Below are 27897 nucleotides of genomic sequence, written 5' to 3' on the forward strand. Positions count from 1 at the left end.
AAACTCAGGACGTCCATTGGAAGATTTGGCACAGATAAAAGTAAAGATGGGGCACAAAGAATTGGATACAGTCATTACAGCAGCGGTTCCCCATGGGGGTGGCAGGAGAGGATGGCAAGTGTGGTGGGAAAATTCAAGGACAATCAATATATTTTGGGAATGATTTGTGAGTGTATATATATATATATATATGCAGGTTTTGGTGTCCTCGGGTGTCTTCCCGTGTAAAAGTTGGGGTGTCTAGGCGACGTTTCGACGAGGTCTCACTCGTCATCATCAGGCTGGTGCTTTCGGTGACGAGTGATGATGATGACGAGTGATGATGACGAGTGAGACCTCGTCGAAACGTCGCCTAGACACCCCAACTTTTACACGGGAAGACACCCGAGGACACCAAAACCTGCATTCCTGTACCCGTGAAAATCTACGAAAGCATATATATATATATATATATATGTTGTTGTTGTTTAGTCGTTTAGTCGTGTTCGACTCTTCGTGACCCCCTGGACCAGAGCACGCCAGGCACTCCTGTCTTCCACTGCCTCCCGCAGTTTGGTCAAACTCATGCTGGTAGCTTCGAGAACACTGTCCAACCATCTCGTCCTCTGCCGTCCCCTTCTCCTTGTGCCCTCCATCTTTCCCAACATCAGGGTCTTTTCCAGGGAGTCTTCTCTTCTCATGAGGTGGCCAAAGTATTGGAGTCTCAGCTTCAGGATCTGTCCTTCCAGTGAGGACTCAGGGCTGATTTCCTTCAGAATGGATAGGTTTGATCTTCTTGAAGTCCATGGGACTCTCAAGAGTCTCCTCCAGCACCATAATTCAAAAGCATCAATTCTTCGGCGATCAGCCTTCTTTATGGTCCAGCTCTCACATCCATACATCATTACTGGGAAAATATATATGCACATATATATATATGCATGAAAATGATACAGAGAAAAAAGGAGGGAAGTGAGGGGGGAGAACAAAGATGTGTATCATCATCATCATCAGTCATTGCTTTGGGACATTTTGGTTAGCCATAATCCAATTTTTCAAAATAAAAGTGACAGTACAACACTCAGCTCTGCATGCTAACATGACTTACCTCTTCCTCTGCATTAACTTATTTGGTCCAGGTCTATCTGCCCATCACATCTCAGCAGATGGACCTGATGTCGACCCACAGGTAGACTTGGCACCCAGATGTCTTTATACTCCTGCCGAAACCTGTAATTCCTCCTTTGACTCCTATCACCCTTTCTAGGCCTTAACTGACGGAGCTGTTGCTACCATCAACTTCACAGCATTTTGAAATAAATAAATAAAGTAAGTAAGTAAGTCAGAATAACGATTCTGGTGTACACTTTCATACACTCTTCTGACTCCCCGCTCCCTCCAGCAACATTGGGATAATACTTTGCAGAACTAGTGTAACTTGTGATCTCTCAGCTACCCCCCACCCTGAACTACAAGTATAATAATGATGGACTTTATCTGCATTGGCAGAGCAATTAAAAAAAATATTTACAAGCTAAAGAACAACCCCCCCCCCACTTTTTGTGTATGTGAAGTAAGACCAAAGTTTGATCATGGACTCTGGTACGTTTTGTTTTTGGGTTGATGTGCTACCCCCCTGTCCCAGCCCCACTAAAATTCTGAATACATCAATTGTTTTTATGGGGTGGCAGTCACTTCTCCACCCGCGAAGACCAGCAGAAAAGGCTCAAAAACAAACCAGAAAGTGCTTTCTCTGAGAGTCTTATGCAATGGGTGTTTCATTTTAGTTGTTTCTTTCTCTCATTGGCTAGACTAGCTTTCCTAAATGTCAAGCGTTGGTGTGATGTCAATCACTGGCAAAAAAATACTGAAAGGTTGGAGCCACAGCTGTCAAGCGTCCTTTATTTGGCGGGACAGTCCTTTATCCCAGTGCCATGTCCCGCTGCTGCCCCTTATTGATGAAGCTTCGTTTGGCTTCTGGCTGGACTTTCTGCCTTTGGCTCGTAGGGGCTCAGAAGTTGAACATACCTGTGCCTGGAAAATCCCTTATTTTGGCTGCTGATCCCTTATTTTCGAGGCTGCTGGTCCCTTATTTTCAAATCTGTAAGTTGACAGCTATGGTTGGAGCATTTGCTGATCTGGGGGCCAAACCCACATGGCTGCTCGTTCTTCAAAGGAAGCAGGAGAGAACAAAAAGTGGGGTGCGGGGAGAAGCAAAAGTTGCTGGGAGCCTGCTAAGCCACACCCACTGGCAACTTGAGCTCAGGGCTCAGGTTAACCCTTTCATGCATGCGAGTCTGTAACTGTATCTTACAACACCACAGAGAAGGAGATGTCTAGATACACAGCAAGCCAAGTAACCTATTTAATTGCTGTGCAATGGGTTTTCTACATCTGGAAAAAGTAGGCAGTGGTTTCATTATGTTAAAAGGAAAGGTAGGATTTTCCGAGCTCTGGGGTGAAAAGTGGGACGCCAAACAGGAAAAACATGAGGAGGAAATAAATTCAGTCTGAAAGGAGTAGCAGTTGAAAGTCACATCTCTAAATGGCTCCATTGGCCGATTATTTGGTGTAACCAGATGAGCTGGTTCCAACAAGTTTTCACACTTCAGTGAAGCTGAGCTCGAATTTTTCTGACTGTGCAGCAGAAGGCGATCCTGTAATAAATGCTTCGTTTTCCCCCAATCATCCCAAATTATTCACATGAAAGATCCTGTTCCCTCTCTTGGACTCTAATGAAGCTCCCGTTGAACCAATTATTCACTCGCTATTCATGTATTGTCTCACAAGGAAATCTCTGAAGCGGCATCATTAGGAATAAGAGATGATTGGCTTGAGGTGCCCCCCCCCCCCCGGACAACTTCCTATTTTTTGCTCCAAAAGTCATTGCTTTGAGCTAGCAATTTACAGTGTGATAATCTGATGGAAAGCGATAAAATGCACCCAACTGCAGCATTGAAAATGGCCATATAATTATGCTTCTCATGACATGTATTTTTTTTAAAAAATGATAAAAGCAAAACAAAAAAACCCCCACCTGTGCTGGAGTAGGGGAAATGCTGAAAAACAACACTATGACTTCAGTGGGATATTTATTTAATCCAGCCATTCAACTTCTTTTGCATTTTGCATTTGTCCTCTAGAGCGCAACCATATATTTGTGTTTGGTGCATGCAAATGGGGCATGGCTGATGGGAGTTGTAGTCTCACACATCCAGAGGATACCAGATTGAGGACGGCTTGCTTTTGGTATGTTAGCATGTATCAGGGCTGTAGCCAGCTTTGAAGAAGAAGAAGATGAGGAGTTTGGATTTGATATCCCGCTCTTTCACTACCCGAAGGAGTCTCAAAGCAGCTAACATTCTCTTTTCTCTTCCTCCCCCACAACAAACACTCTGTGAGGTGAGTGAGGCTGAGAGACTTCAAAGAAGTGTGACTAGCCCAAGGTCACCCAGCAGCTGCATGTGGAAGAGCAGAGACGCGAACCCGGTTCCCCAGATTACGAGTCCACCGCTCTTAACCGCTACACCACACAGGCTCTTTGAACAGAAAGTGGCCTTACTACAACTGTGCTGGGCTTGCAGGGGAGGTGACTCAAGAGGAAAACAGCTTCTAGCATTTTAGGGGACCCATTAAATATTTTAAGACGACTCGTCGAAGTGACAGACAGCTTTCGTTAGGCATGTTTTATGTTTTGGCTCTTTTATTCTATGCTGCTTAAAACAGTACTGTGAAGTAACCTTCAGTATCTCAATACTTTTGCTTGTCTGGTTGTCTTCCATGTTAGGGGTTGAGTGTGTAGACTAGCCGAGTCAAGGGACAATGTCCCTGTGCATTTTACAGGCCACCGGTGGCATCGCAAAGCGCAAGGGTTTGGCTCCTTCTTGCTGCAACACAGAACCGCCACCTCCCAGCTTGCGACTTACATGTGCGCAGGCAAGAGCGGGAAAGTACACAAACCTGAATACAATACACAATACGCCCGCCTCAAGCCTCAGTCAATAGCTTCTGTTTTGAAAGGCAGCTCAGGTCAGCCACATTGTGATCGCGGGAGATGACCTGCCGAGCGGCAGCGCTTTATGATTTGTGGGTTTCTAGACTGACTTGGCTCCATTTTTACTACTCCTTTTCCCTCTAAGGAACCAGGCCGTTCAGCAGCTTTGGCAGCTGACGGCTATTAACTGTCACACTCCAGTAACCAGGGGATAGTTAGAGCGGCATTAAATATTTGCACGGTGCAGAGAGGCTGCACTTCATCTTGGAAATCCCTGGGCTGCGGAGCACTTGAAGGAGACCCACCTTATTGCTATTCTGATCGCTCTCCTTTTCATTAGACGGGTGAAATCTGTCAGCTCCATGGGCACAACCAAAAACTTGTCCTTTATGCCCGCCCGGCGACACATGAATAACCAAGGCCGGCAAGCCTTTATTTGGGCTGCTTTCTTGGTGCACTGGCTTTAATTGCTTCCCCCTTGCTACACTCGCAAGGGATCTTTGTGAAACAGTGTTCCTTTTCCATTACAAAACTGAAATCCTGAGGCTGTTTAATAGACGTAGTTCACGGGGTGCTTGACGAACCCTAGTAGTCCGATGAGCAAAAGGGGTGCATAGGGCGCGGGCGGGCAGTGCCAGTTTGGGAGAAAGCCCAGCTGCAAGTACAATGCCAGATCAGAGTATAAAGGTAAAGGGACCCCTGACAATTAGGTCCAGCCGTGACCGACTCTGGGGTTGCGGCGCTCATCTCGCTTTATTGGCTGAGGGAGCCGGCGTACAGCTTCCGGGTCATGTAGCCAGCATGACTAAGCCGCTTCTGGCAAACCAGAGCAGCGCACAGAAATGCCGTTTACCTTCCCGCCGGAGCGGTACCTATTTATCTACTTGCACTCTGATGTGCTTTCGAACTGCTAGGTTGGCAGGAGCAGGGACCGAGCAACGGGAGCTCACCCCGTCACGGGGATTCAAACCACCAACCTTCTGATCGGCAAGTCCTAGGCTCTGTGGTTTAACCCACAGCACCACCTGCGTCCTGAGATCAGAGTATACAAGGATCATAAATAGGGCTTTGTGTACTTCATGCTTCATTATTTTTTTAAAATGCTCGAGTCATCCAAAATCTGCAACTTTTAAACATTATAGAAACAGAAAAAGCTTCTTCCATAATTTCTCTTGTAGAATCCGTTCCCCCATTTGTTTCCTATTACACATCCTTCCTCTTGGTTTTGATCATCACGGAAAGCGGGATTTCCTCGTCCTGGGTAGAAGAGCAGAAATTGCATGGCGGGTGGCGGTGTCTGATTTTCAGAAGGGGGAGGCTCAGCAATTATAGTTCTGGAACCCCTTGCATAGCATATATTATTAAAGAAAAACCAAGGGCCTGTTCTTTTAAAACTGTTAAGGAAGCCAGGAATGCAATCAGGGCAATATATGGTAGTACCTCGGGTTACAGACGCTTCAGGTTACATACGCTTCAGGTTACAGACTCCGCTAACCCAGAAATAGTGCTTCAGGTTAAGAACTTTGCTTTAGGATGAGAACAGAAATCGTGCTCCGGCTGCGCGGTAGCAGCAGGAGGCCCCGTTAGCTTCAGGTTAAGAACAGCTGGTGCTTCAGGTTAAGAACAGTTTCAGGTTAAGCTTCAGATTAAGAACAGTTGGTGCTTCAAGTTAAGAACAGTTTCAGGTTAAGAACGGACCTCTGGAACGAATTAAGTTCTTAACCTGAGGTACCACTGTACATGGCTAGTGGGTTTCATAGCTGATTTGTGCGCAAGACTCAGAATGTCAGAACTGGCTTAGATATAGGTTATGATCCACTTGATGAGAGCGGTGTTTCTATTCTGGCTTCCTCCTAAGCACATTCTCCTTGCCCACTGGCTCTGCATCAAGTCAGTCTTTCAGAATCCATATTTCCGACACCTTCCGTTTTTGTTATTACATCTCCGCAAAAGCGGAACCAGACCCTCAGCTTTTAAGAGAACAAGCTTCCTTGGCTTCTTCAGAAAATACATTTTCCCTCCTTTTCTTCTCAAATGTTTGATGCAACGGCCAATTCAGGCTTCTAACATATTAGGAATATGGTTCATAAAAAAAATCCTCTTGCAGGGAATGATGAGCAAAGGAAAAATATTGGGGGGGGGGGAGGGAGAAAATCTTTGCAACCGTTTGGGATGCTTAAGTGCTCACAATAAGGCATGACTATCTGAAAATGATTAGTGTCACTGGCCCAGTCCTGTGGAACAACCTGCCAATAGAGATTCGGTGCTAATTTTTAAATACCTGCTGAAATCTTTCCTATTCTGCCAGGCCTATGAGGGCAATTAAGAGTACACCTTCCCTCACAATGGTCTGTGGGTGTTTGCTTCCCATGTCTTTTTGCTTTTAACTTTCTATGATTCTATTGTTTGGTTTTATGTTTTTATATTGTTGTAAACTGCTGTGCTGTATATCTTTATGATACAGCAGGGTTGAAACTATTTTTTTTTTAAATAAATAAAATAAAAAGACCTTAAGGGCACGCCTATTTTCTCCAGGCTGTAAGCAGACTTCTTAGAAATGGGAATCACCCTAATGCATGCCCTCTACCCAGCAGGCGCTCATTATTTGTTTAATCCACTGAGATGCTCATATAGTAGCAGTCAGTGCCTGAAATTAAGACTCCTCGCTCCCTCTTTGATCTTTTTGTCAGGCTAATGATTTGTATAATCTCCAAAACCTCACAAACCCTGCAAGCTCAGGAGGAACACTCCTACCTTTCGAGTACCTGTCCTGTGTTTCCTAAACAGGAGCTATATTTAACTACAAGCCAATCACATGATCACGGAACAGGAACAGCACGGACACACGTCGGCTTAATGCTCCTGAGCTTTGCCTGCCATCAGTTCTTTGCAAGGTGATTTCTTTCCAAACCCCAACACAGTACCATGGCTTAGTCGAAGATTTCCTCATGCAAAAGGTGCAATCCTTTTCTCTCACCATCCGGCTGCCATTTTTCCGAGCGTTTACTCCCACCTATTGCCGATTTTGTCCTGACAGTTTTATTTCTTTCCATTTTGGCCTTCCCCCACCTGAAGTTAAGAATTTTTATTGTTCAGTGTGGGGGAGCGCTCTGGGACCCCCCACGGCGATATAATCAGCAGAAGCAGAGTTAGGCAAAAATTGAGGAATGAATCAAGCAAACGAGAGAAGGGGAAAGCATGCAATTTATTTAAACGACGCAAATTTATGCAGGTTGCAGAATTCAGCTATGCTTGGCGCAGAATTTGGCCAGGTATCATTTTGGTTTTTGCTTTGTTTTAGCACATAGCCACACAGCCCCGGATATAAATCACATCCTGTGTAAAAGGATGAAGAGCTTGCACATTGCCGGATCAAATTTGTGACAGTTGCTCAAAAGAGAAAGACATCAGAATAAGGCACTGATGAATGATACCACTTTTTTGTGGCAGCCCAGAATTTAAAGAACCAAGCTCAATGTTGACTGTCCTGGCTGTTGCTTTCGTAGCCAAAACAGAACCACCCACACTCAAGGGGGAGGTATTAGCACGGATGGAAAGCCCTGAATTTTGCAGAAATACAAAAGAACATTAGGGAGGGGGGAAAAATATTTTGAGTGGGGGGGGGCACACCAACCTCATGAGGACTGAATGTGGTCGGTGGATGCTCAGTGGCCACAGATGGCTAACAGATGCAGGTAGAGTTGGAAACAGAAAATTTGGTGGGAGCACTGAATAGATGGTGCAGGCCCCCCTTATTTATATATCCAATTTTGAAGTTATTTTTCTCTCTGTGCTCACATTTTTAACATAGAATTTTGGTATAAACGGAGGTAGAGACAAGGGGAAAAGCTAAATTTCTTTGTAGTGTGTGATTGAAGCTGTTTTGGTAACTGTATATACCTCGGATTTGCACTTTTCAAGAGCTGCTTCTTAAATGTACCCTCTTGACTCTACCACTCAGAGTTTTTGCCACTGAATAATATTCCACATTCTCTAGCAGGACTCTGTGTGCCTTTGGCGAGGGAATTGAAAGAGACAGACCTCACCATATGGTCCTGGCTTAAAAATATAATCCATTATAAAGCCACTAAGACCTTTAGTTTTGTACTCCAGGGACAACCCCAAGATATGAATTATTTTACTGTTACAGTCAAACTGTCCCTGTATTTGCTGGGGGTGTTTTCTATTGGAAAGTTTGTAGTTCTTCATAAATAATGCCCAACCTCTTCCCCCATCCTTTCTAAATGATGAGGCTGTTCTCAGCATCAAAGGGACACACGCAAAAATCAAAACAAAACTTAAAAACATTTGATATGCTGACTCATTCTACTTTCCGTCATAAGGTCACACAAATGAAAAGCCAGAGAACAACTGTATCACAATTGTTTTATTTATCAGTATCAAATTACATAGTAATGAATGACATTTTTAGAACATCTCTCTTGAATACTGTCATACATACAAATAAAGATCTCTCAGTTATTTGAAGTACATTATTTGTCTTAAAACTGTGCGTTGAAATAAAAAGATTCCGTTTTGGCATATCCTGATGAGAAAACCTGCATGAATATTTCTGTAATTCACTTTCACAAATGTATAATAGATCTGCTTTGAGATGCATCCTTCAGCTCGCAACAGGAGAATATCCTGTTATGGGCTTTTATTTATATCATAAGAACACCCTGATCTTGCCCTGGAAGAAATGAGCCCCCTGCCCCCAAATCTACAAGATCCTGCGCTTACTTAGGAGCCTACTCCTAAACCTCCTAAAGTCAGCAAGATTGCTCTGGACCACACAGCCTTGGGTAAGCTCCCTGAAACATGGGCAAATTCCTATGTAATGCAGTGGAAGCAGGAAGGAGCCCTGTGTGTGTGAATATAGCACACATAGGAGCAAACAGTGCAATTCCTCACACGAGTACATTGCTGTTAATTCAGTCTTCGGCCAATTAAAGTTTTTGAGGGTTTCTCACCTGCTCAAGCTGAGCAGGATTGGTCAGGGTAGACTATATCAGACGACTATATTAGAAGAGCTTACATCACAGCTAAACAGTGGCGGGTGCTTTCATACAGAGTTGCTCCTAGCAACTGTACGAAGGGAATACCAAAATGTCAAGCTGAACAGAGCCTGGCCCCTCAATGTAAAACGTGCAAGACACCGTTGTGCTGGAGACAGGGGAAGGGCACTCAGACAGAGGTGTGCGAAAGGTCAAAGTGAATCCAAAGTACAGAAGACTCAGTGCAGGGCAGCTGGGGAAAGGGGTCGATGGAGGGAAGGCAGGCAGCGTCTCCTCTTGATCCTCGGAGGTTGCCCAAGTATCAGTGGAAGTCAGGCTTCTCTGGGAAGGTGCAGCCAGAACGCTTTATGATCACGCTGGCGGCGTAGTGTCCTGCGCGGATGCACTCGGTCAGCGGCCGGTCGTAGACAAGCTGCGAGAGGAAGCCTGCAGGAGAAGAGGGAAAGGAGGTGTTATGGAGAGAGTGTTGGGAACCACCTGGGAACGTGCTGGGAGGCGGTGGTTGCAAGGCGACCGTTCTGAAGCCTGACACTCACATCAACTTGTGCTTTGGAGTCGGAGGCATCTACATGCTTTGGTAGCTAACTACAGCTAGACTAGCGCTTCGTCCGTCCTCTGAATGCCAGGCTACGCGGTTTGGGGCTCTTCAGCAGACACTCTTCCAAAGACCCAGGAATAGGGAAGACCAGTGGGGTCAGCTGAAACATCTGACTTCCTGCTTTGGGACCTTAAGGCATGGGTGAAACTGGTTCCTCGGTCTCGTCATTTGCACCTTAACATTCATAGCCTATTCTATCCTGTGTGGGTTTAGAGACTCCGGCCCCCCTCCGTAACTTCTCCACGACAAGTAAATGGAATAAGGGGTAGAAGAGGAATGCGCTCAGTCCACATTTTAAACTTGAACCAGCCTACTTCACCAGTCCCAGCCTTTTACACAGACTGGAATATGCAGCTATGAATTGGAGTGGGTACCGTTTTGAATTTTGCTGTGCCATTTTGATTAAAAAAAAGACGCACACAAAAATACCTGTTTTGCAAAAAAACAAACAAAAAAACCCCCACCCCACAAGATGTATTTTAGAGGAAAATGCATTGAAAAGCTATTTAAAAAAAAGAAAAATGATTTTTTGTGCATCTTTTAAAACACAGTAAGTCTGCAACTTACGCACATTTAACTTGTGTGCATTTACACATGTGGCAATAAGTAAAATAAAATAAAATAGGGAGGAAAGGGGGTGGGTTCCAGGAAAAATGACTTTGGTAATCCCACCCACCATTGAACCTATTGGGTTTTTGACTATACACCATTATGGCTTTAGGTACAATTCCTGGACTATAACCCCCACAAAAGTTGTGGGCTTATTGAATGGGAAAGGAAAAAAGGTCAAAAAGGACATATGCATCAATGCATGGGAAACTGACACAGAAGAATGACTGGCTGATCCATTCATCCATCCCTGGCTAGAGACAGCTACCCAAAATAAAAACCACATACGAACTATTTAAAGAAAGGGGAGAAAAGAGTCTCAAGTATGTGGGTGATTGACAGCTGTCATATGAGCAAGTCATGGACTCATGCATTCTTCCTTCACATGCTCCAATTCACATCGTTTGCACTGAATAGGAAGAAAATATTGTTTGCTATTACATCCAAACAGTGTTCACTTGTCCTCCTAATCGGAACTGGAAGCTATTTCTAAATCATAGTTTCCAAATCTGCTTTGGAAAGCAACCAGAAACCGTAGCTTGCAGGTTTGGTTCTAACAGCAAACGATGGTTTGTTCTATATAGGAAGTACAGAAGTTGGAGTGACTGAAGAATGGAATTATAGAGGAAGTGGAAGTGAGGGAGCACGTGAGCCTTGGGCTCACTCATGCAATCTCAGACCATGTGCGGATAAACCCATGGTCTCTGCAACACTACAGAAGATTTAATAAGATTTCACTCCCAGGTCCCAGAATAAACCTCCTCTCCACCTCCAACTGTTCACGGCTGTCAGAAAAGGTGCTGTAGAGTGTGATGGGCTGTGGGGAGGCCAGAACTCTTTAATGAGCACTTAGACTTATGACAAAACCTGATTTTATGAAGACTACAGGATGCAACACGGTGGCTGACCACCAATTATGCCTGTGTTTAGAAAAAGGAAACTGTACATCCCAACGATGGCACAGTCTCTTTTCATATATACTCTCCCCTCAACCTCCATCAACAGCATAGTTTGGTCAAAGAGAGGCAAGACCCTAAGAAGGGAAGACCTAGCCTAAGTTGGATGACATCCCCTCAGCGTTTCCAGGAATCCTTCATATTCCCATAAAATGTGTGCTCAGGAAATGCTTTCACTAAGCCAGGGCTCATCCTACTTTTGGTGATACTCTCTAAAGTTAAGAGTCTATAGATTCTGGCTTACTAATTGGTCCCTTTTTTCTAATGTTCCCAAATGGCCCAGGAACCAGGCTTTTCCATTGCTCATTCCCCCTACAGCATCTCCTCAAAAATGCCAGTCATAGTGACACTCGTGACATCTGTTTCCTATTATGACACCACTAAGTGGGGAGTTCTCAGCGCAGACCTCCCACATGAGTTTCCAAGTGTCTGGGCACACTGTGTGTGTCACCTTAACCCATGTCATATGGATGCCTTTCTCATTCGGTTTCTCCCTTTCATTACATGCTGATGTGAGGTTGAGATTTACAACATGGCAAAAGCCATTTAACCCAGATGCTGCCCTTTGAGCAAAATATCACCATGTGATATTATAAAAATGTAAACATAAACCAAAGTGCAGCAAAGACGAGGGTAGACCGCCAATACGCCGTGAAATGTGGTAGTGCTTTACAAAATAGGCTTGCCCCAGCCACAACTAATGTGGAAAAACCCTGTAACTACACACAGATGGACGGCTCTCACGGACACTTGATTCACACATTTTAAATCTATCCTCGTTCACACATTTAGTATACGAGAGGAAGGCAAAGGGTCAACTAAGTAGGCGCTCTAGTAGCAGTCAGCACAGTGAATCCCACCTACGCAGTGTTTCTCAAACTTGGGTCCCCAGCTGTTGTTGGACTACAACTCCCATCGCCCCTAGCGAGCAGGACCAGTGGCCAGGGATGATGGGAGTTGTAGTCCAACAATTGGATACCCAAGTACGAGAAACACGGCTCTAGCGCAATGGGAGTTCCCCACTCTCCTCCCAAATTGGTTCAGGGTGGGTGGGGTCTGGAGAGCCCCCCCGAGAGAGCATTCTGTTATGCCGGCGGAAATGCTTGCACTAACAGAACAAGGGAGCACAATGCTGAATTCCTCCCAGAGATTTCCTCTTAAGTGTTTGTGTTTATGAACTTGGAATTCTGAGAACTACCATGGATCGGCTGGTCGGCGTTAGCCTTGAAAGACTTGCATTCTAGGTCTTACGCAACTGTGAGGCGGATAGGATGTTACCATTTGGACAACCAGAAGACGGGAATGTTCGCTTAATGCAGTCAAAGGGGTTCAATCTTGGGTACGCACCCTAAGGACACCTAGAAATTGTAGTGCTTCATTTTGGGGGGTGGGGTGATTGGGAGGTATGTCAGGACTCAAGTCTGTTCAGCAATACCACCACTCTCCATTACAACCCCTTCCTCTGATCAGTCATAGATAGATAGATAGATTCTCTGTAGTTAATAGGTAAAGGTAAAGGTAAAGGGACCCCTGACCATTAGGTCAAGTCGTGACCGACTCTGGGGTTGTGGCGCTCATCTCGCTTTATTGGCCGAGGGAGCTGGCATACAGCTTCTGGGTCATGTGGCCAGCATGACTAAGCCACTTCTGGTGAACCAGAGCAGTGTACGGAAACGCCGTTTACCTTCCCGCTGGAGCGGTACCTATTTATCTACTTGCACTTTGACGTGCTTTTGAACTGCTAGGTTGGCAGGAGCAGGGACCGATCAACGGGAGCTCACCCCGTCGAGGGATTCGAACCGCCAACCTTCTGATCAGCAAGTCCTAGGCTCTGTGGTTTAACCCACAGCGCCACCCGCATCCCTAAGTAGTTAATAGTGTCAGAAAAAAACCTCTGCTCAGTGTATTTTTGCCTATTCTTGCTTCATATAGTCCAGGGTTGAAAACTGGCACTGAATGTAGATGTTGCAGCCAAAGTAGGAATTAAGCTCTGCAGAAATATTAGGAAACCTGTTGTTAAGAGAAGCTTCTGGTTTCTGTTAATTATTGAGTATTAAGCAGTCATGAGAAGCACAACGTTAAGAACATAGGAAACGTCCGTCCCCTCCCCAATTTGAGCCAGTCACTTGGGCAGATTGAAAACAGGTTTGTTTTGACAACGTTCTTCTAGACAACAACGGAGATTGCGATGAATATAGATCAGAGGGCCTAGTAAAGGCTGCTGCCATCACTGGGAAGAGAATGAAGTATTCCCAGGACAGGAGGAGAATACTTTGGGTTGAGTGTAAAGACCACAGAAATCTCAATGATGCACATCTCCCACCTAAGACACCTCCTAGTGGTGGCAAGCCATTCTCCCTACCAAGTGTGGCTACACGGACAACATCGGAGCGGTGTGTCTGGACAAAATCAGATGGTTTCCGAGTAGCACAACGAAAACAATCTGCTGTCTGTTAACTTAACATGCATTCTTACAGGACAAATCACTGAATACAAGAGCGAGAGCGTCAGGCACGGAAACCCAACTGTCTGGAAGGCCTGAAGCTTGCCAGCAAGTTTCTAGGTGGTTAAAGCTCAAGAGCTAGTGGTGCCTTGCATGTATATAAAAATTAGGCAGATAAAAACAGCAATTTCTGAGTCAGTGTGTCTAGAATGCATTAGGCAGGTTGCCAAATGCACACAGACACAGAAAACAGAGTTTGGCAAAGAGCAGGAGTTCTGCTCTCCCCTCTCCCTCAAAGATGAAAAGTAAGTGTGTTTGTGTGCCCCATTTTGGCCAGTGCTCAAGAACACATACAAAAATAGCAAAGGGTGGGAAGGATCTTACAGACTGAAAACACAACAGCCATTCCTCACGACATGTAGAAGTAAGACTCTTCCAGACCACAACTCTTTAATGAATAGCCTGCCCCAGCAAGGTGCTCACCTTTTCAGATAATCCCTTCAAACTGTAGTGCTGTGAGAGGTGCAGTGTGTGTGTGTGTGTATTAGGGATATTTCACGAATAATTCTCCGCATTTTAACCCATTTCCAAGATTCTGATTTCAACTTCAGCTCCTTTTGCCTGTCCCAATAGGTTTCCAAGCCTGCTAGGAACAATGGGAAGACAAAGATGGCCACCCGCCCCAGGTGTTGCATATGGAAGAGCTGTTAGAATTCTATTCATATCTGTGTGGGTGAAGATCCTGGGCAAGAGCCTGGGCTCTGGTGTTTAGCTGCTGCTGGCTCTGTAGGGTGTTACACATAAGGGGCCTGAACTTTTGCAGCTGGGCTCTCATGTCCAAGGTTCTCCGTCACACAGGGAGCCTCCCTGTCGAGGAAGTTCAGCCCCCAGTACATGCTTTTAAATAAAAAAGCAAATTATAAACAAGAATTTTTACGGTGGGTTTTTTTGTTTGTTTTTTACATTACATGTGAAAGCTCAGATGGTTCAAATTATGAGACCTAACAGTTAAAAATCAAATAAAAAGCCTGGAGTTCTGGCAAGACTGTTTGGTTGGAAAATGTTTTGCCGTTGCTGTCAAAAGATGTTTACTTTTAGGCCAAAAGAGGAATAGAAAAAATATTTTCATAAAGGAAGACCCTAAGCCAAATGAACCTGGCTTCGATAGACAAAGCTGCTGGTGTTTGTCAATTTGTAATAAATCTTTCCCACCAATTGTGTATAGTTTAATGTGTTTCTGCACCCCTGTTTCTGCTTCCTTAAATACTTTAAAAAGAAGAAGAAGTAAAGAAACATTCATGCCAGCCCATGAAATGGGGCTTTAGCCTTGTTTACATGACAGATTTTTGAAAAGTTCAAGCTGCAAAAGACTCAAACATTTTCTTTTTGTTGTTAAAAAGACAATGTACTAAATATGAAACCATTGCCACCATGTTTGAATGCTCTCACTGGCATTTTGCATCACATTTGGTGGAAACAGCTGCTCACCCCAGCCAGCCATGTGTTATTTACGAAGGTGCTGCTGTGATATTCAATCATCCCCCAGCTCTTTACTAATAGCGCTCTGATTTCTGGAAGACTTTCAGAGTCGCTGGCATGGATGATGGGCTGCCCACGAGGCAGGTCAATTGCAGTTAGGTGGTCAGGCACTCAGTGCTTCACGCAGACGATTTGCCATCTTAATCAGCGAACAAACCAACTAACACCAACACGATGCGATGTCGACGATTTAATTGTGTGGCAGATGGCGGCCGTGGCAGCCAAAAAGTATGGTCGATTTGCCTTTATCAGACCCAGACCCGGCTACTCTGAATGAAAACTTGCTTTCGTTTTAGTGTTCTAAAAGATGCAACTTGGCATCTAATTTCATGCCACTAGGAATGGCAAACAACTTTAAACATTAAACATTCCGGATTAGCCCTGCTGAAGTAGATTGGAGCATGTTTTGGGTAGGACTTGCGGTTTGCCACATATTTGGCAATTCGGCCTATGGATTTTCAAAGAGTTGGAATAGATCTTATGCAAGGACAAATATTTCTTAAAGGGTCCTCTCTCTTCTCCAAAAGGTGGAATACAAACCTGTGCTTCCCTCCAATTACTTTAATACAAATGGCTGTGAGTGACTTTGGACTAGAGGTGCCCCCAGAGTTTGCATGTTTGTATGAGTGATGTCTGAATTCTCTGCTCATGGTTATTAAAAAGGGGAAACTCCAATGGACCCCTGGGCAAAATGTGCACCTGAAAAATACATGCAGAGCTCATTTCATTTTGCTGTCATTCACTCATCCTCTGCCTGTGATTTGTCATAAAGCCGAAGGTTGCCTCCTGCTGATTTGACAAGTATCTCCAAATGTTAACTTGGCATGGTACCCAGCAAATATTTTCAGCTGCCATTGATCTCTATCCTGCTGTACTTTGTGTGACATCAAAGATCCCAAACCCACATCCCTCTTTGCAAATAACTTAATCCCAGAGAACATTTTGTTGTTGGACAGAATAAAGACTGGGGAGAAGTCCCCCATGATGTTCTTGCAGAGAAGTTGGTAAAATGTGGGCTGGACAAGGTAGCTGTCAGGTGGATTTGTAGCTGGTTGACTGACTGAATCCAAGACATAAGTGGAAACCACTGCAAACCATCCCTTCCCTCACCAGCCCCAACTCAGAGCCATGTAGTTAGCAGATTTTACAGTTTAAGGATTCTATCAATGCTGGTGGTCAAGAAAAGAGGTCTAAAGACTCTCTCAAGGCAAATCTAAGAAAATGCAGTATAAACACCGACAACTGGGAAACACTGGCCTGCGAGCACTCCAATTAGAGAACAGCCTTTACCAAAGGTGTCATGGGCTTTGAAGACACTCAAACTCAGGATGAAAGGGAGAAACGTGCCAAGAGGAAGGCATGCTTGGCAAACCCTCATCATGATCAACTCCCGCCCAGAAACCTATGTCCCCACTGTGGAAGGATGTGTGGATCCTGAATTGGCCTCCACAGTCACTTACGGACTCACTGCTAAAACCCTGTTTTGGAGGACCATCTTACTTGGCTACGAGGGATCGCCAAAGAAGAAACAAGCAAGAAAAAGCGCAACAGAACTTTCCCTTCCTCTCATCTTCTCCCCCTGCCTTCCACAACCTTAAAATCTGCTCCGCATAGTTGCAGGACCAACTGGAGCAGATTTTGAGGGCACATGGGGAGGAGAGAGGAAGGGGAAGTCTGGTTGCACAAGCAGAACTCCATGCATGCAGTGTTGGATTTGACCTTAAATTTCTGGCAATTCTAACTTATCCCCTTGCAGCTTCACTTAGCTTTCCACATCCACGACAGACAACAATGAAAAACTGCAGTTCGGCTCATCCGCCCTGACACCATGCTAAGGACTTGCTTCCCCCTCACCAAGTAAAATCAATACCATGTTTGAGCAAACACACTTACAGCTTTATTAGGATGTCTTGCTTGTTCTGTAACAGCTACTTGAAGCTGTGGTGGCAAATCGACTCAGCTCAGTTAAACCTAGAGAGCTGGGTAAAGAGGCCCATCAATAAGGTTGTTATAAAATACTCTGCAGGAGTCCAGAAAGCTGGAACAAACAGCCTGCGACGTGTCAATATTTTTACTCAATATCAATATTTTTCATCTCCAAGAATGAAAAAAAAAAGCACAATGAGATCACTGCTTATCAAATGGACCACATGCTAAATAGTAAATGCTTCTTTCCTAGCCAAGTTTGACCCAAACACAACATTTTAAATGATTTCCCCCACATTTTGCTATCCGTTAGTTACACAAGGAGAGCAGAAAATATAAAATTTGACGTAGCTGTGGCAACAGAACGAAGTCAAATAGGAAAGGAATGCACACATGGCTCTATTGCTGGCTTCCTCAAACTCAGCCCTCCAGATGTTTTTGGCCTACAACTCCCATGATCCCTAGCTAGCAGGACCAGTGGTCAGGGATGATGGGAATTGTAGTCTCAAAACATCTGGAGGGCCAGGTTTGAGGAAGCCTGCTCTATTGCATCTACTTAGTCTTAGTTTGGGATGGGGATGGTGGTTAAAGGCTGTTAGGGAGAAGTTTAAAGTCAGAGAGAGGCCGCTGCACGTAGGTGTTGCAGAATGCAGTTCTATGCATAAGATCAGTGTGGGAGAAAAGGTGGAGTCATTAAGGGGGCAGGAGACCTCTGGGCAGATGACAGTGATGGAGCTGAATGGGCAACAGTCTATATCAGAATAAAGGAAGGGAAAGGGTATAAAGGGCTTTGCAGGTAAGGACAAGGAATCTGGGTCAGACCAGGAAGCTGACAGGAACCCCATGTACAGATTTAAGGAGTGGGGTGTCACACTGTCCAAGCAAAATGAAAAAGGTGACTGGCTTTGGGCATCGGAGGTTTGGCATCAGGAGCGAAGGCGCTAAGGAGACAAAGAAGAACAAGAAGAAGAGGAGTTTGGATTTGATATTCCGCTTTATCACTACCCGAAGGGGTCTCAAAGCGGCTAACATTCTCCTTTCCCTTCCTCCCCCACAACAAAGTCTCTGTGAGGTGAATGGGGCTGAGAGACTTCAGAGACTAGCCCAAGGTCACCCAGCAGCTGCATGTGGAGGAGCGGAGACGCGAACCCAGTTGCCCAGATTACGAGTCTATCGCTCTTAACCACTACACCACACTGGCCCACCACAAGGTGGGCTTGTGACAATGGAAGGGCACACACAGAACGGAGAGCAGGAGGTGTGTGGGGCCTCGTACAGGTCTCTCAAAGACCAAAGTCCACCCCTGATGGGAAGGGTGGGAAGGCCAGAGCTGAAGTGATGGGGAGGCAAGCACAGTGATTTTTAAAATAATTATACGCAGCCCGCCCCCCTCCCTTGCTTGAATCCTATTTGGGCCAACCATTTTGAGTTTCTTTGGGCAATGCTTAAGCAAAAGCTTTTCCAGGGACTCCTGCACTGGCTCATAATGTGCTGGTGAATTCTAGCACAGCTGCTTGAGGACGGTAGTTGGGAGGATGGATGAGAAGGCAGCCGCGTGCTTCGAAACCAAAGATGTAGTGCTCTCAACACCCAGAGGAGTGGCTGGCATGAAGAAGGTGGCGGGGAAGGTTTAAGCTGGACAGAAATTTGGAGGGCTTTAAAAGAGGATTAGACAAATTCACAAAGGATAAGGCTACCAATGGCTACTAGTCGTGCCGTGATAGCTATATTTTGCCCCCACTGTCGGGGGCAGCATGCCTCTAAATATCAGTTTCTGGGAACTGTTGTTGCACATGGATCCTGTCTGTGTGATTCCCATGCCGGTTACTGTGAAAACAGGATGTTGGGCTATGCTGGGCATTTGGCCTGATCCATCAGGGCTCTTATTAACTGCTATCCTGGAGCAGGCACCCTGTTAGAGCAGCATACAGTTCTCCCATTCGTTTGGAAACAGAATCAGGTTCTGCAATTCTCATTTCTGTGCGGGTGGGCGGAAGCATTTGGTGATTCCAGATTTAGGACTGGGAAGCCTCTGCCGCCAACAAAGGGGATGCCAGGACTAGACTACAATGCGGCTATCCGGGATGAAGGAGTTTGTCATCAAAATCGCAGCAGACTGAGATGTTACAGGAGGAAGGAACAAGGGCATCCTTCCCAGACTCCCCCCACCCCCAACAGAGCAATAAAGTGCTTACAGAGCACAGCATAGGAAGACTGTGGGGTGGGAAGTAAAAAGGTGTTATTTATGCCTTTCCCAGCTCCCGAAACTACAATGCTGTCTGGAGCCCACAGCAGGAAGAGCTCTCCTCCTCCTCCTCCTGTGCGTGAGGTCCCACTTGCTAATATCTTTAAATGTGGCTGGAATCTTTAAAAGGAGAGGCAGTTTCTAAATGGCAATAACTGGATTAGAAAATCCATAGCGCTGTACAGCCAAAACATTTATCAAAATAATAAGGATCTTTCAAATATGACAGAGAAAAATACACCGAAAGCATATAATTTGGCAATATTTAGTTTATGGAAGGCCAGTTACAGAGACCAAGAGGCCTCAGAGAAGCCTGGCTCGAGATACGGCATTTATCTTGGTGGGTTAAGAATGACACAAATTGCCAAGCACGGCCATAAGCGGGTAGCTGGAATGACAGCCAGCTCTTTCCAAGTCAAGACAGATGCTTCATCAGAAAGTTCAGCTATTATACCAGGGGAAACAGGCTGTCAGTCAAAAGGCTGAATTTTATTTTCAACGCTTTATACAGCTGCAATAAGAGGATCCTCAGAGTCAAATCAGACGCCAGTGCTGAGCTAATCTCTTTCGCACTTTATCTTCACTTGGAAGGAAAGAAACCATAGCTAAAACATCCTTTGGTCTCCGCTTCCCCCCAACCCTGCCATGCTTCATTCATGAAGATCTTTAGAACAGAAAAAGCTATATATATTTAATGAATGACACAAAGCTAGCTAGCAGCTGATAAATAATGAAGTTCCTCAGAGCAACGCAAACATTTAAGGGATGTATTTCAGGGCTCTGGCATGATATCCAAGGGGGGAAAACCCTTTTATAAATAATATTTGAAAGGGCTGCTGAAAAACAGAAGAAGCACAAGGACACTGTAGAGAAGTTGTGTTAACAACAACAGACCCACTAGAAGCAGCAGATATTATAAGCTTGACCAAGATGTATTTCTGAAGCACCGTCAGTGGCAATGCGTTTTAGTAATGTATCTCTCTGGCACACCAAATGTGTTTTTCTACAGCGTGCAAACTCCAACCTAGAGAACAAGGCAGAAAATGAAGATCTTGCTGGAAAAGCTCAAAGCACACTTTAAGGCTTCGATGCACACCTTAAAAGATCTCCCAACATGGGTTCAGCATACTTTGCCAGCTGAATAATAGCTGCTGGGTAGTGTAGCTCCCCTGGACAAAGAAAGCGATAGCTTTTATTCAGTCAGTACAGAAAGAAGAGCCATCCCACTGATCTGGGCAGGATGTGGAGCTCATACCCGGAATCAGGAAACCAAATTATGGCAGAAATATAGGAACTAATAAGAGGGAAGGTTTGAGCACTTTAAGACAGGCAACTAAAAGGCACATGCTTCTGAACTATGCAAAATGCTGGATTTTGCTGAAGCTAGGGTTCAGCACTTAAAAGGGCACCGCCAAGCAGAGGTGAACAGCAGCTTTAGAGAAATTTTATAATTAAGCTATGCTACAAAAGTTCTGTAAACAAACAAAAACAAAGACGGAAAAATATTTCTCTTCCAGTTCAAAGTGTGTTTGCCATGAGACACCAGAACAAAACTGATCCCAACTACAGAAGGCCAATGGTCCACATAGTTTGACAGCTTCAGTTGGTCCTGATGGCAGCTTTTTCTCACACATCCTTTCCCTGCAAAATAGGTCTTCCTCAGTTCATACAGCGATGGAAAACAAATGCTAAAGGGCAGTGGTAGATAAGATGCTAAAAGCTGCTCCTAACCCTGGCACTGGGAATCCATGCCTGCTCCGCCCCAGGTAGCGGCGATGCGATATGCCCAAACAACATCGGCCCAGTATACCTGAAGGAGCGTCTCCACCCCCATCGTTCAGCCTGGCCACTGAAATCCAGCTCCGAGGGCCTTCTGGCAGTTCCCTCACTGCAAGAAGTTATAGGGAACCAGGCAGAGGGCCTTCTTGGTAGTGGCATCTGCCCTGTGGAATGCCCTCACTTCAGATGTCAAGGAAATAAACAACTACCTGACTTTTTAAAAACATCTGAAGGCAACCCTGTTTAAGGAAGTTTTTAATGTTTAATGATTTATTGTGTTTTTAAGATTTTTCCGGGAGCCGCCCAGAGTGTGTGGGGTATTAATAATAATAATAATAATAATAATAATGCATTTTTGCAATTCTCATGGGTCTATGTAATGTACAGGTCCACGTTATTTCCCCCTTCTTCCATGCCACTTCTTGTATCTGGAAGAACAGCAATGGTCCCTGCTCATCAAGGCAACTCTATCTCCACTTCCAAGACCTCACTCAAAATACTGCCCTATGTCACCACAGCCAGTTTTGAATTATTCACAACCAATTGTTTTTTATTTGATCCAGCCAGATCCTCCTGCCGTCCCTCTCTTTTTCTGTTCAACCTCCTTAGACCAAAAGACTTCCAAACAGAAGCTTTGTGTTGCTTCCAGTGCTCAGCAGACATTTGGATGCTCTTGAAAACTAAGGGGTTGGCACAAGCACAGAAGCATAATGTTTACCGTTACCAACGTATTTAGTTTGTCTTGATAAAAAGGAAATGTCGTCTGCCGAGTTAAAGCTGCTCAAGAAGGTCACTGAAGACATTCAGAGTTTTGCCTTTTCCTGAATACTGGTGTGTTTATGAGGATCAGTCAGATGTCTTAATTCTGCACTCAATCAAGATTTTTGCCATTAAATGTTTCTGTGCTTTTGAACTACAGGGGTACCTCGGGTTACATACGCTTCAGGTTACAGACTCTGCTAACCCAGAAATACTACCTCGGGTTAAGAACTTTGCTTCAGGATGAGAACAGAAATCGTGCTCCGGCGGCGCAGCAGCAGCAGCAGGAGGCTCCATTAGCTAAAGTGGTGCTTCAGGCTAAGAACAGTTTCAGGTTAAGATCGGACCTCCAGAATGAATTAAGTACTTAACCCGAGGTACCACTGTGCCAGGTTATCAGTGACAACGAACAGCATTTCTAGGCTGCTAAATGAGGGGCATATTTCCAGGTGAGGCAGCCTTTTCTCTATACCCTCTCTATCACCCTCACTCATGATGCCAGCTAGAGAATTCCCTCTAGAAGAAGAAGAGTTTGGATTTGATATCCCACCTTTCACTCCCTTTAAGGAGTCTCAAAGCGGCTAACATTCTCCTTTCCCTTTCTCCCCCACAACAAACACTCTGTGAGGTGAGTGGGGCTGAGAGACTTCAAAGAAGTATGACTGGCCCAAGGTCACCCAGCAGCTGCATGTGGAGGAGAGGAGACGCGAACCCGGTTCCCCAGATTACGAGACTACCGCTCTTAACCACTACACCACACTGGCTCTAGAGCTGTCAAAGAATCATAGAGTTGGAAGGGACCCTAAGGATCATCTAGTCCAGTCTCTTGCAATGTAGGAATATGCAACTGTCCCATACATGAGAATTTGCATTCTTTGTCCCCACTTTGCAAACGGACAGTGCTCACAAGTCCTTTTTCTGTCTTAGTGGCATCCTTCAATTCTCCTCCCTTAGCCAAATATTGATTTCTTTAAAACCACACGTTGTGCACTGCAAACCTAGTAAACCCAAGTAGAAAGTTGCCAGATTTCTACCATTTCTTGCTTAACTTTCTAGAATTCCGGTACAATTTTTCTGTCTGGCCCCTACTATTCAGTGGTTGCTCCCATTAAATAACAGCAACTCGTTGTTTTCAATACTTTCCTGAAGGCAAGGCTATAAATGTTTAAGTCCAATTACAGTCGTACCTTGGTTTTCAAACAGCTTAGTTCCCAAAGGTTTTGGCTCCCGGACATCGGAAACCCAGAAGTGACTGTTCTGGTTTGCGAACTATTTTTGGAAGCCGAACGTCTGACAGGGCTTCTGCGGCTTCTGTTTGGCTGCAGGAGCTTCTTGCAGCAAATCAGAAGCCGTGATTAGGTTTTTGACCGTTTTGGAAGTCGAATGGACTTCCGGAACAGATCCTGTTCGACTTCCAAGGTACAACTGTATTGCAGATAATCCTCCCAGGTTAAAATGTGCCTTGTATGAAAGTGATTGATAGGTGCAACATAACATGGAATTGGGCCTCATAGGGCTTGCTCTAGAAATCAATTCTTTGGTGTTTTTGAAATAAAAAGTTGTCAGGTTCCCTGAGTCTAAAATGGTGTGCCATAGATCATGCAAAGGATAGAGCCTGACTGGGCCCAACGGCTTAGGGTAGAGACTGATGATGGGGCAGAGTTAATAAGCAAAAGTTCTCAGTCAGAGCAAAAAATACTCTGTCCCTTTACCCCAAGATGCTAGTCCTTCCTCCGCAAGAACTTCAGGGGGTGGCTAAATTTCTGAAACTTCAGGTCAAGCCCTGAGACTCTGCAAGTCTATTTGGAGAAAAGCTAAGGTCCAATAGGATGCCTTGAAGCTCACTGTAGTGAAAGCCTTCAAAAAACATATTGCAAGACCCAGAGATTGCAGTAACCAAGAGAACTTGTTAGAGCTTATGTTGAGATATTTTGAACCACAACAGCTACAAAAATATAGATGTAATGCTCCAATGTCAAAAAATATTATGGTTGCAAATGGATATAAAAGTAGCAGCAGATGTGACTTTCCTTCTGACTTTTAGCCTTTGTTTTTTAACTCTTTGTAGTCTTTTTGTATTCGCACATCAACTGCCTAGGAACCAGACGAACAGAAGAGGAGGGGAAAAAATAGTTCAAACGTTACGCTTGGTTATTTACATACTCTTTAATATTCACCACAACTTGTTTAAAAGAACAGCAATGTGCTAAAATTTTAAAGCCACGAGGGATTCTGAGTACGCTGCATAACATATTTGATGCAGCTTGTTTATGCAACATTCTGACAGATACAATTAATCTCGTGAAAACAATGTGGATGTTGCATAGGAGCACATTATCTTTAAAGCCACAAAACACATTTTTCCCTGGGAGAATTAGCAGTCTATTAAAACACAATCTTAGGGAGGAAAATGGAAGCTTGAAAAGAACAATCTGACATTCTGTACTTCAGGAAAGGAACACCCTGCCACCACCTGCCCATGTTCTCGAATAAAGGATGGGGGGGGGCACTTCCAAATAAAAGGGATAATGCAAATGGCACGTACCTCCCACGAAGGCATCTCCAGCTCCGTTTGTGTCCACGATCTCGCTCTGGTCACTAATTAAGACCGGGAAGGCTCTTACTTCATTTTCTACAAGGGGGGAAAGAAAGAAAAAGATGCCTGAGGAAACGATTGATACCATCCAGAATTAATACGCTGCAAAGAAGGAAGGATCGCCTCATAAGAACCGATAACCAAAAAATTGCTTCGCAAAGCATCTCAGTTGGAGCATGGATTAGATCAGAGCTTCTGGAAGCCAATGGATGCAATCAAAGATGCCTTGAAACAACCTTGGCCATGCGAAGAAGCAGTAAAGAGCATGGCCTTCGTGCCTTTCTAGACGAAACACGTTGGAACAACATCTGTTTTGAAGAAAAAGCGACCCTAGGTGTTTGGTTTGGTTTTATGGCCTTAATGGAAACATTTCCTAGTCTTGGTCCCACCCCCACCCCCCGGTATTACAGTTCTACTAGCCGACTGTTTCAAGTAATTTAAAAATTGTGTACTTGAATGTACCATTCTCCATGTAACTTGTAATGTGTGGGTACAATAATTTTGGAGCGTCGGGGTCACAGATTAAATACGTACTACTAATTAATCAGCTAGGGCTTTCCAGGGGGTAATGTCATAAGGATGTGATAAAAACATAATTACCACCTTGTTAATGTGTAAATTACCAGAGTCATAGAAGGCTATACAAGTTCTGTCTCGCAGTCATTGAAGGAATACACAGAATGTGCTTTGGGAGGCAGATGAGATGGGGAAAAACAAGCAACTGCTCTCCCAGGAGACCATAGGAGCTTTCATTGGTGGGTTTGTTAGTTTGTTTTTTAAAAATGTGCATAGGTACCACTATAAGGAACGTGGCAGCATGATCATAGAATCATAGAATCATAGAGTTGGAAGAGACCACAAGGGCCATCGAGTCCAACCCCCTGCCAAGCAGGAAACACCATCAGAGCACTCCTGACATATGGTTGTCAAGCCTCTGCTTAAAGACCTCCAAAGAAGGAGACTCCACCACACTCCTTGGCAGCAAATTCCACTGTCGAACAGCTCTTACTGTCAGGAAGTTCTTCCTAATGTTTAGGTGGAATCTTCTTTCTTGTAGTTTGAATCCATTGCTCCGTGTCCTCTTCTCTGGAGCAGCAGAAAACAACCTTTCTCCCTCCTCTATGTGACATCCTTTTATATATTTGAACATGGCTTAACCTCCTTTTCTCCAGGCTAAACATGCCCAGCTCCCTTAGCCGTTCCTCATAAGGCATCGTTTCCAGGCCTTTGACCATTTTGGTTGCCCTCCTCTGGACACGTTCCAGTTTGTCAGTGTCCTTCTTGATGCAGCACACTAGACAGTTGTCAAAATGTTTAGGAAGATCAAGAGCAATCATGCAAAACGGTTCAAGCAGGGAAGCTGGATAGAGCCTTGTACAGCTCCTTCTGGCAACTCCTGTAGCCAAGCTGGTGTCAAAGTGCTCTGCTTTCCTTTGGACCACATCCGTGAGGCTGAGCAGCCCAGGACCTCCGTACACAATGCCCAGGCTTATGCCCCGGGGAGGTCACTCTGGTGCTAGCACAGCAGTTTGACTTCACCCCCGGAGGCACACTCCATTGTCTCTCAAGACAGACGGCTGCCAACAAAAAAACCCCTGCAGATTGCGGCAGGTACCTGCTTACTGAATCTAATCTAATTAATTAATTAAAGGTAACCCAGCTTTATACACTTGGTAGTCTGTTGGCTGGGGTAGATATTTGCAGTGCATTCACTCTGAACTATTGCCATTAAAGCAGGGAGGCTACAAGCGTCACACACCTAAGAAGAGTGGGCCAATATATAAAAGCGGCCAAGCCTTCTGCATATTTTTAATTGAACAGCAATAGAAAAGAATAAAATCGACCCGCAATGGCAAGCACCAGCAATGAGTTCCAATGAATTAATGCCGTTTATTACGCACACACGCACACAGTTCAGGTCTCTCACCCAGAGATTTGCAAACTGATGGTTAGCTCACCGAGTTACGCTTGTTTAAGTAATGTGGGTGGGAAGTGAGTTGTCAGTAAGGGGCCGGGGGGGGGGGAATGAATGGAGGCAATCTCAGCTGAGCACTGTCAGGATACTCTACAGTGTTCTGGAACTGGTGATTACAAGAGTCATGAGAAAGGAAGGGCGCAGCAGGGAGACTGCAGAGACCTCCATGAACATCACAAACAACAACGAAAACAGTCCGGAAGCGCCCCTAAGTGCTACAGCACTGTGTTTCCTCTCCCAGCCCTTTGTGCTCGAGTGCTGTAACAGAGAGTGCATGGTTTTCTTCCGGAGCCCAAGTGAGGAGCAAATTCACGCAATGAGAAGTGTGTGCCTGCAAGAGATGGGTTAGCCAGGGCGTGGGGCTGAGCTGGGTTGATGCACGAGGAAGTGGGGTCCTGAGCAGGCTGGTGCCTCGGTCAGCCTCAGCAGCAACACAAGGGCCACCTGGCTCTTCTCTCTGTTCCAAGCAAAGTGGCAAAGAATCAGCATAGCGACAAAGACTTGGATCTCCTGCTCACTTCACAACGCACCCTGATGCAAATGGGGCAGGGTGTCTCTATACCTGCTCTCTGCAACATAAAAAGACTCCAGGAGCTCCAATCATGGAATGCCCATATTACATGTCGTTTGACCCTTAGGATAAAGGAGCAGAAACACATAACAGGGCTCAAAGGTGAATTTCAGCCCTGGTGTCCTGCTCTGTGGAAATTAAGGGCCAGCTACTCTCTTCCTTAGGGATGTGGGTGGCGCTGTGGGTTAAACCACAGAGCCTAGGGCTTGCTGATCAGAAGGTCGGCGGTTCGAATCCCCGCGACTGGGTGAGCTCCCGTTGCTTGGTCCCTGCTCCTGCCAACCTAGCAGTTCAAAAGCACGTCAAAGTGCAAGTAGATAAATAGGTACTGCTCCGGCGGGAAGGTAAACGGCGTTTCCGTGTGCTGCTCTGGTTCACCAGAAGCGGCTTAGTCATGCTGGCCATATGACCTGGAAGCTGTTCGCTGGCTCGCTCGGCCAATAAAGTGAGATGAGCGCAGCAACCACAGAGTCGGTCACGACTGGACCTAATGGTCAGGAGTCCCTTTACCTTTACTCCCTTCCTTGCACAAAGCAAGCCATCCCCAAAAGGTTGAAGCTTTAAAAGGCACTGAACATAACCCCCCCCCAAACATTCGGCCAAATTTTATTCATTTAATTTGTATGCTGCCCTTCATCTAAAGATCACACAGTGGTTCATGACATAAAAATTCAAAGTGAGAACACAAACCCCCCTCCCACAAGCACATTTAAAAGGCCACAGAACGTTAATTAGAATGGTTATAGAGAAATGATTTTGCCTGGAGCCTTCATTACATATCTTTAGGCGCCAGGCGAGCCTCCCTGGGGAGAGCATTCCACAAGAGGGGAGCCACCGCAGGAAAGGCCCATTCTCAAGTTGCTACCCTCACACAAAGACGGGCCTCAGATGATGGTTGCAGGGTCTGAAT

The 27897-nt window shown here is 45.2% G+C and overlaps 1 protein-coding gene across 4 annotated transcripts in view; it reads right to left on the reverse strand.

Annotated features, from left to right (window-relative positions):
• Window positions 1–8342: 8342 nt before the first annotated feature.
• ADK (adenosine kinase) overlaps window positions 8343–27897 on the reverse strand; it is a 191812-nt gene continuing 172257 nt past the window's right edge. For all 4 annotated transcript variants that reach the window (XM_083440552.1, XM_083440551.1, XM_083440553.1 and 1 more), the window contains 2 exons: window positions 24391–24477; window positions 8343–9417 (listed from right to left, as the gene is read on the reverse strand). In XM_083440552.1, the coding sequence (XP_083296678.1) occupies window positions 9293–9417; window positions 24391–24477 (212 nt within the window). In that variant the 3' untranslated portion in view covers window positions 8343–9292. The remainder of the gene's footprint in view (window positions 9418–24390; window positions 24478–27897) is intronic.

The sequence above is a fragment of the Podarcis tiliguerta genome (genome assembly GCF_965153285.1).
Source record: "Podarcis tiliguerta genome assembly, chromosome: 5".
Lineage (NCBI taxonomy): Eukaryota > Metazoa > Chordata > Lepidosauria > Squamata > Lacertidae > Podarcis > Podarcis tiliguerta.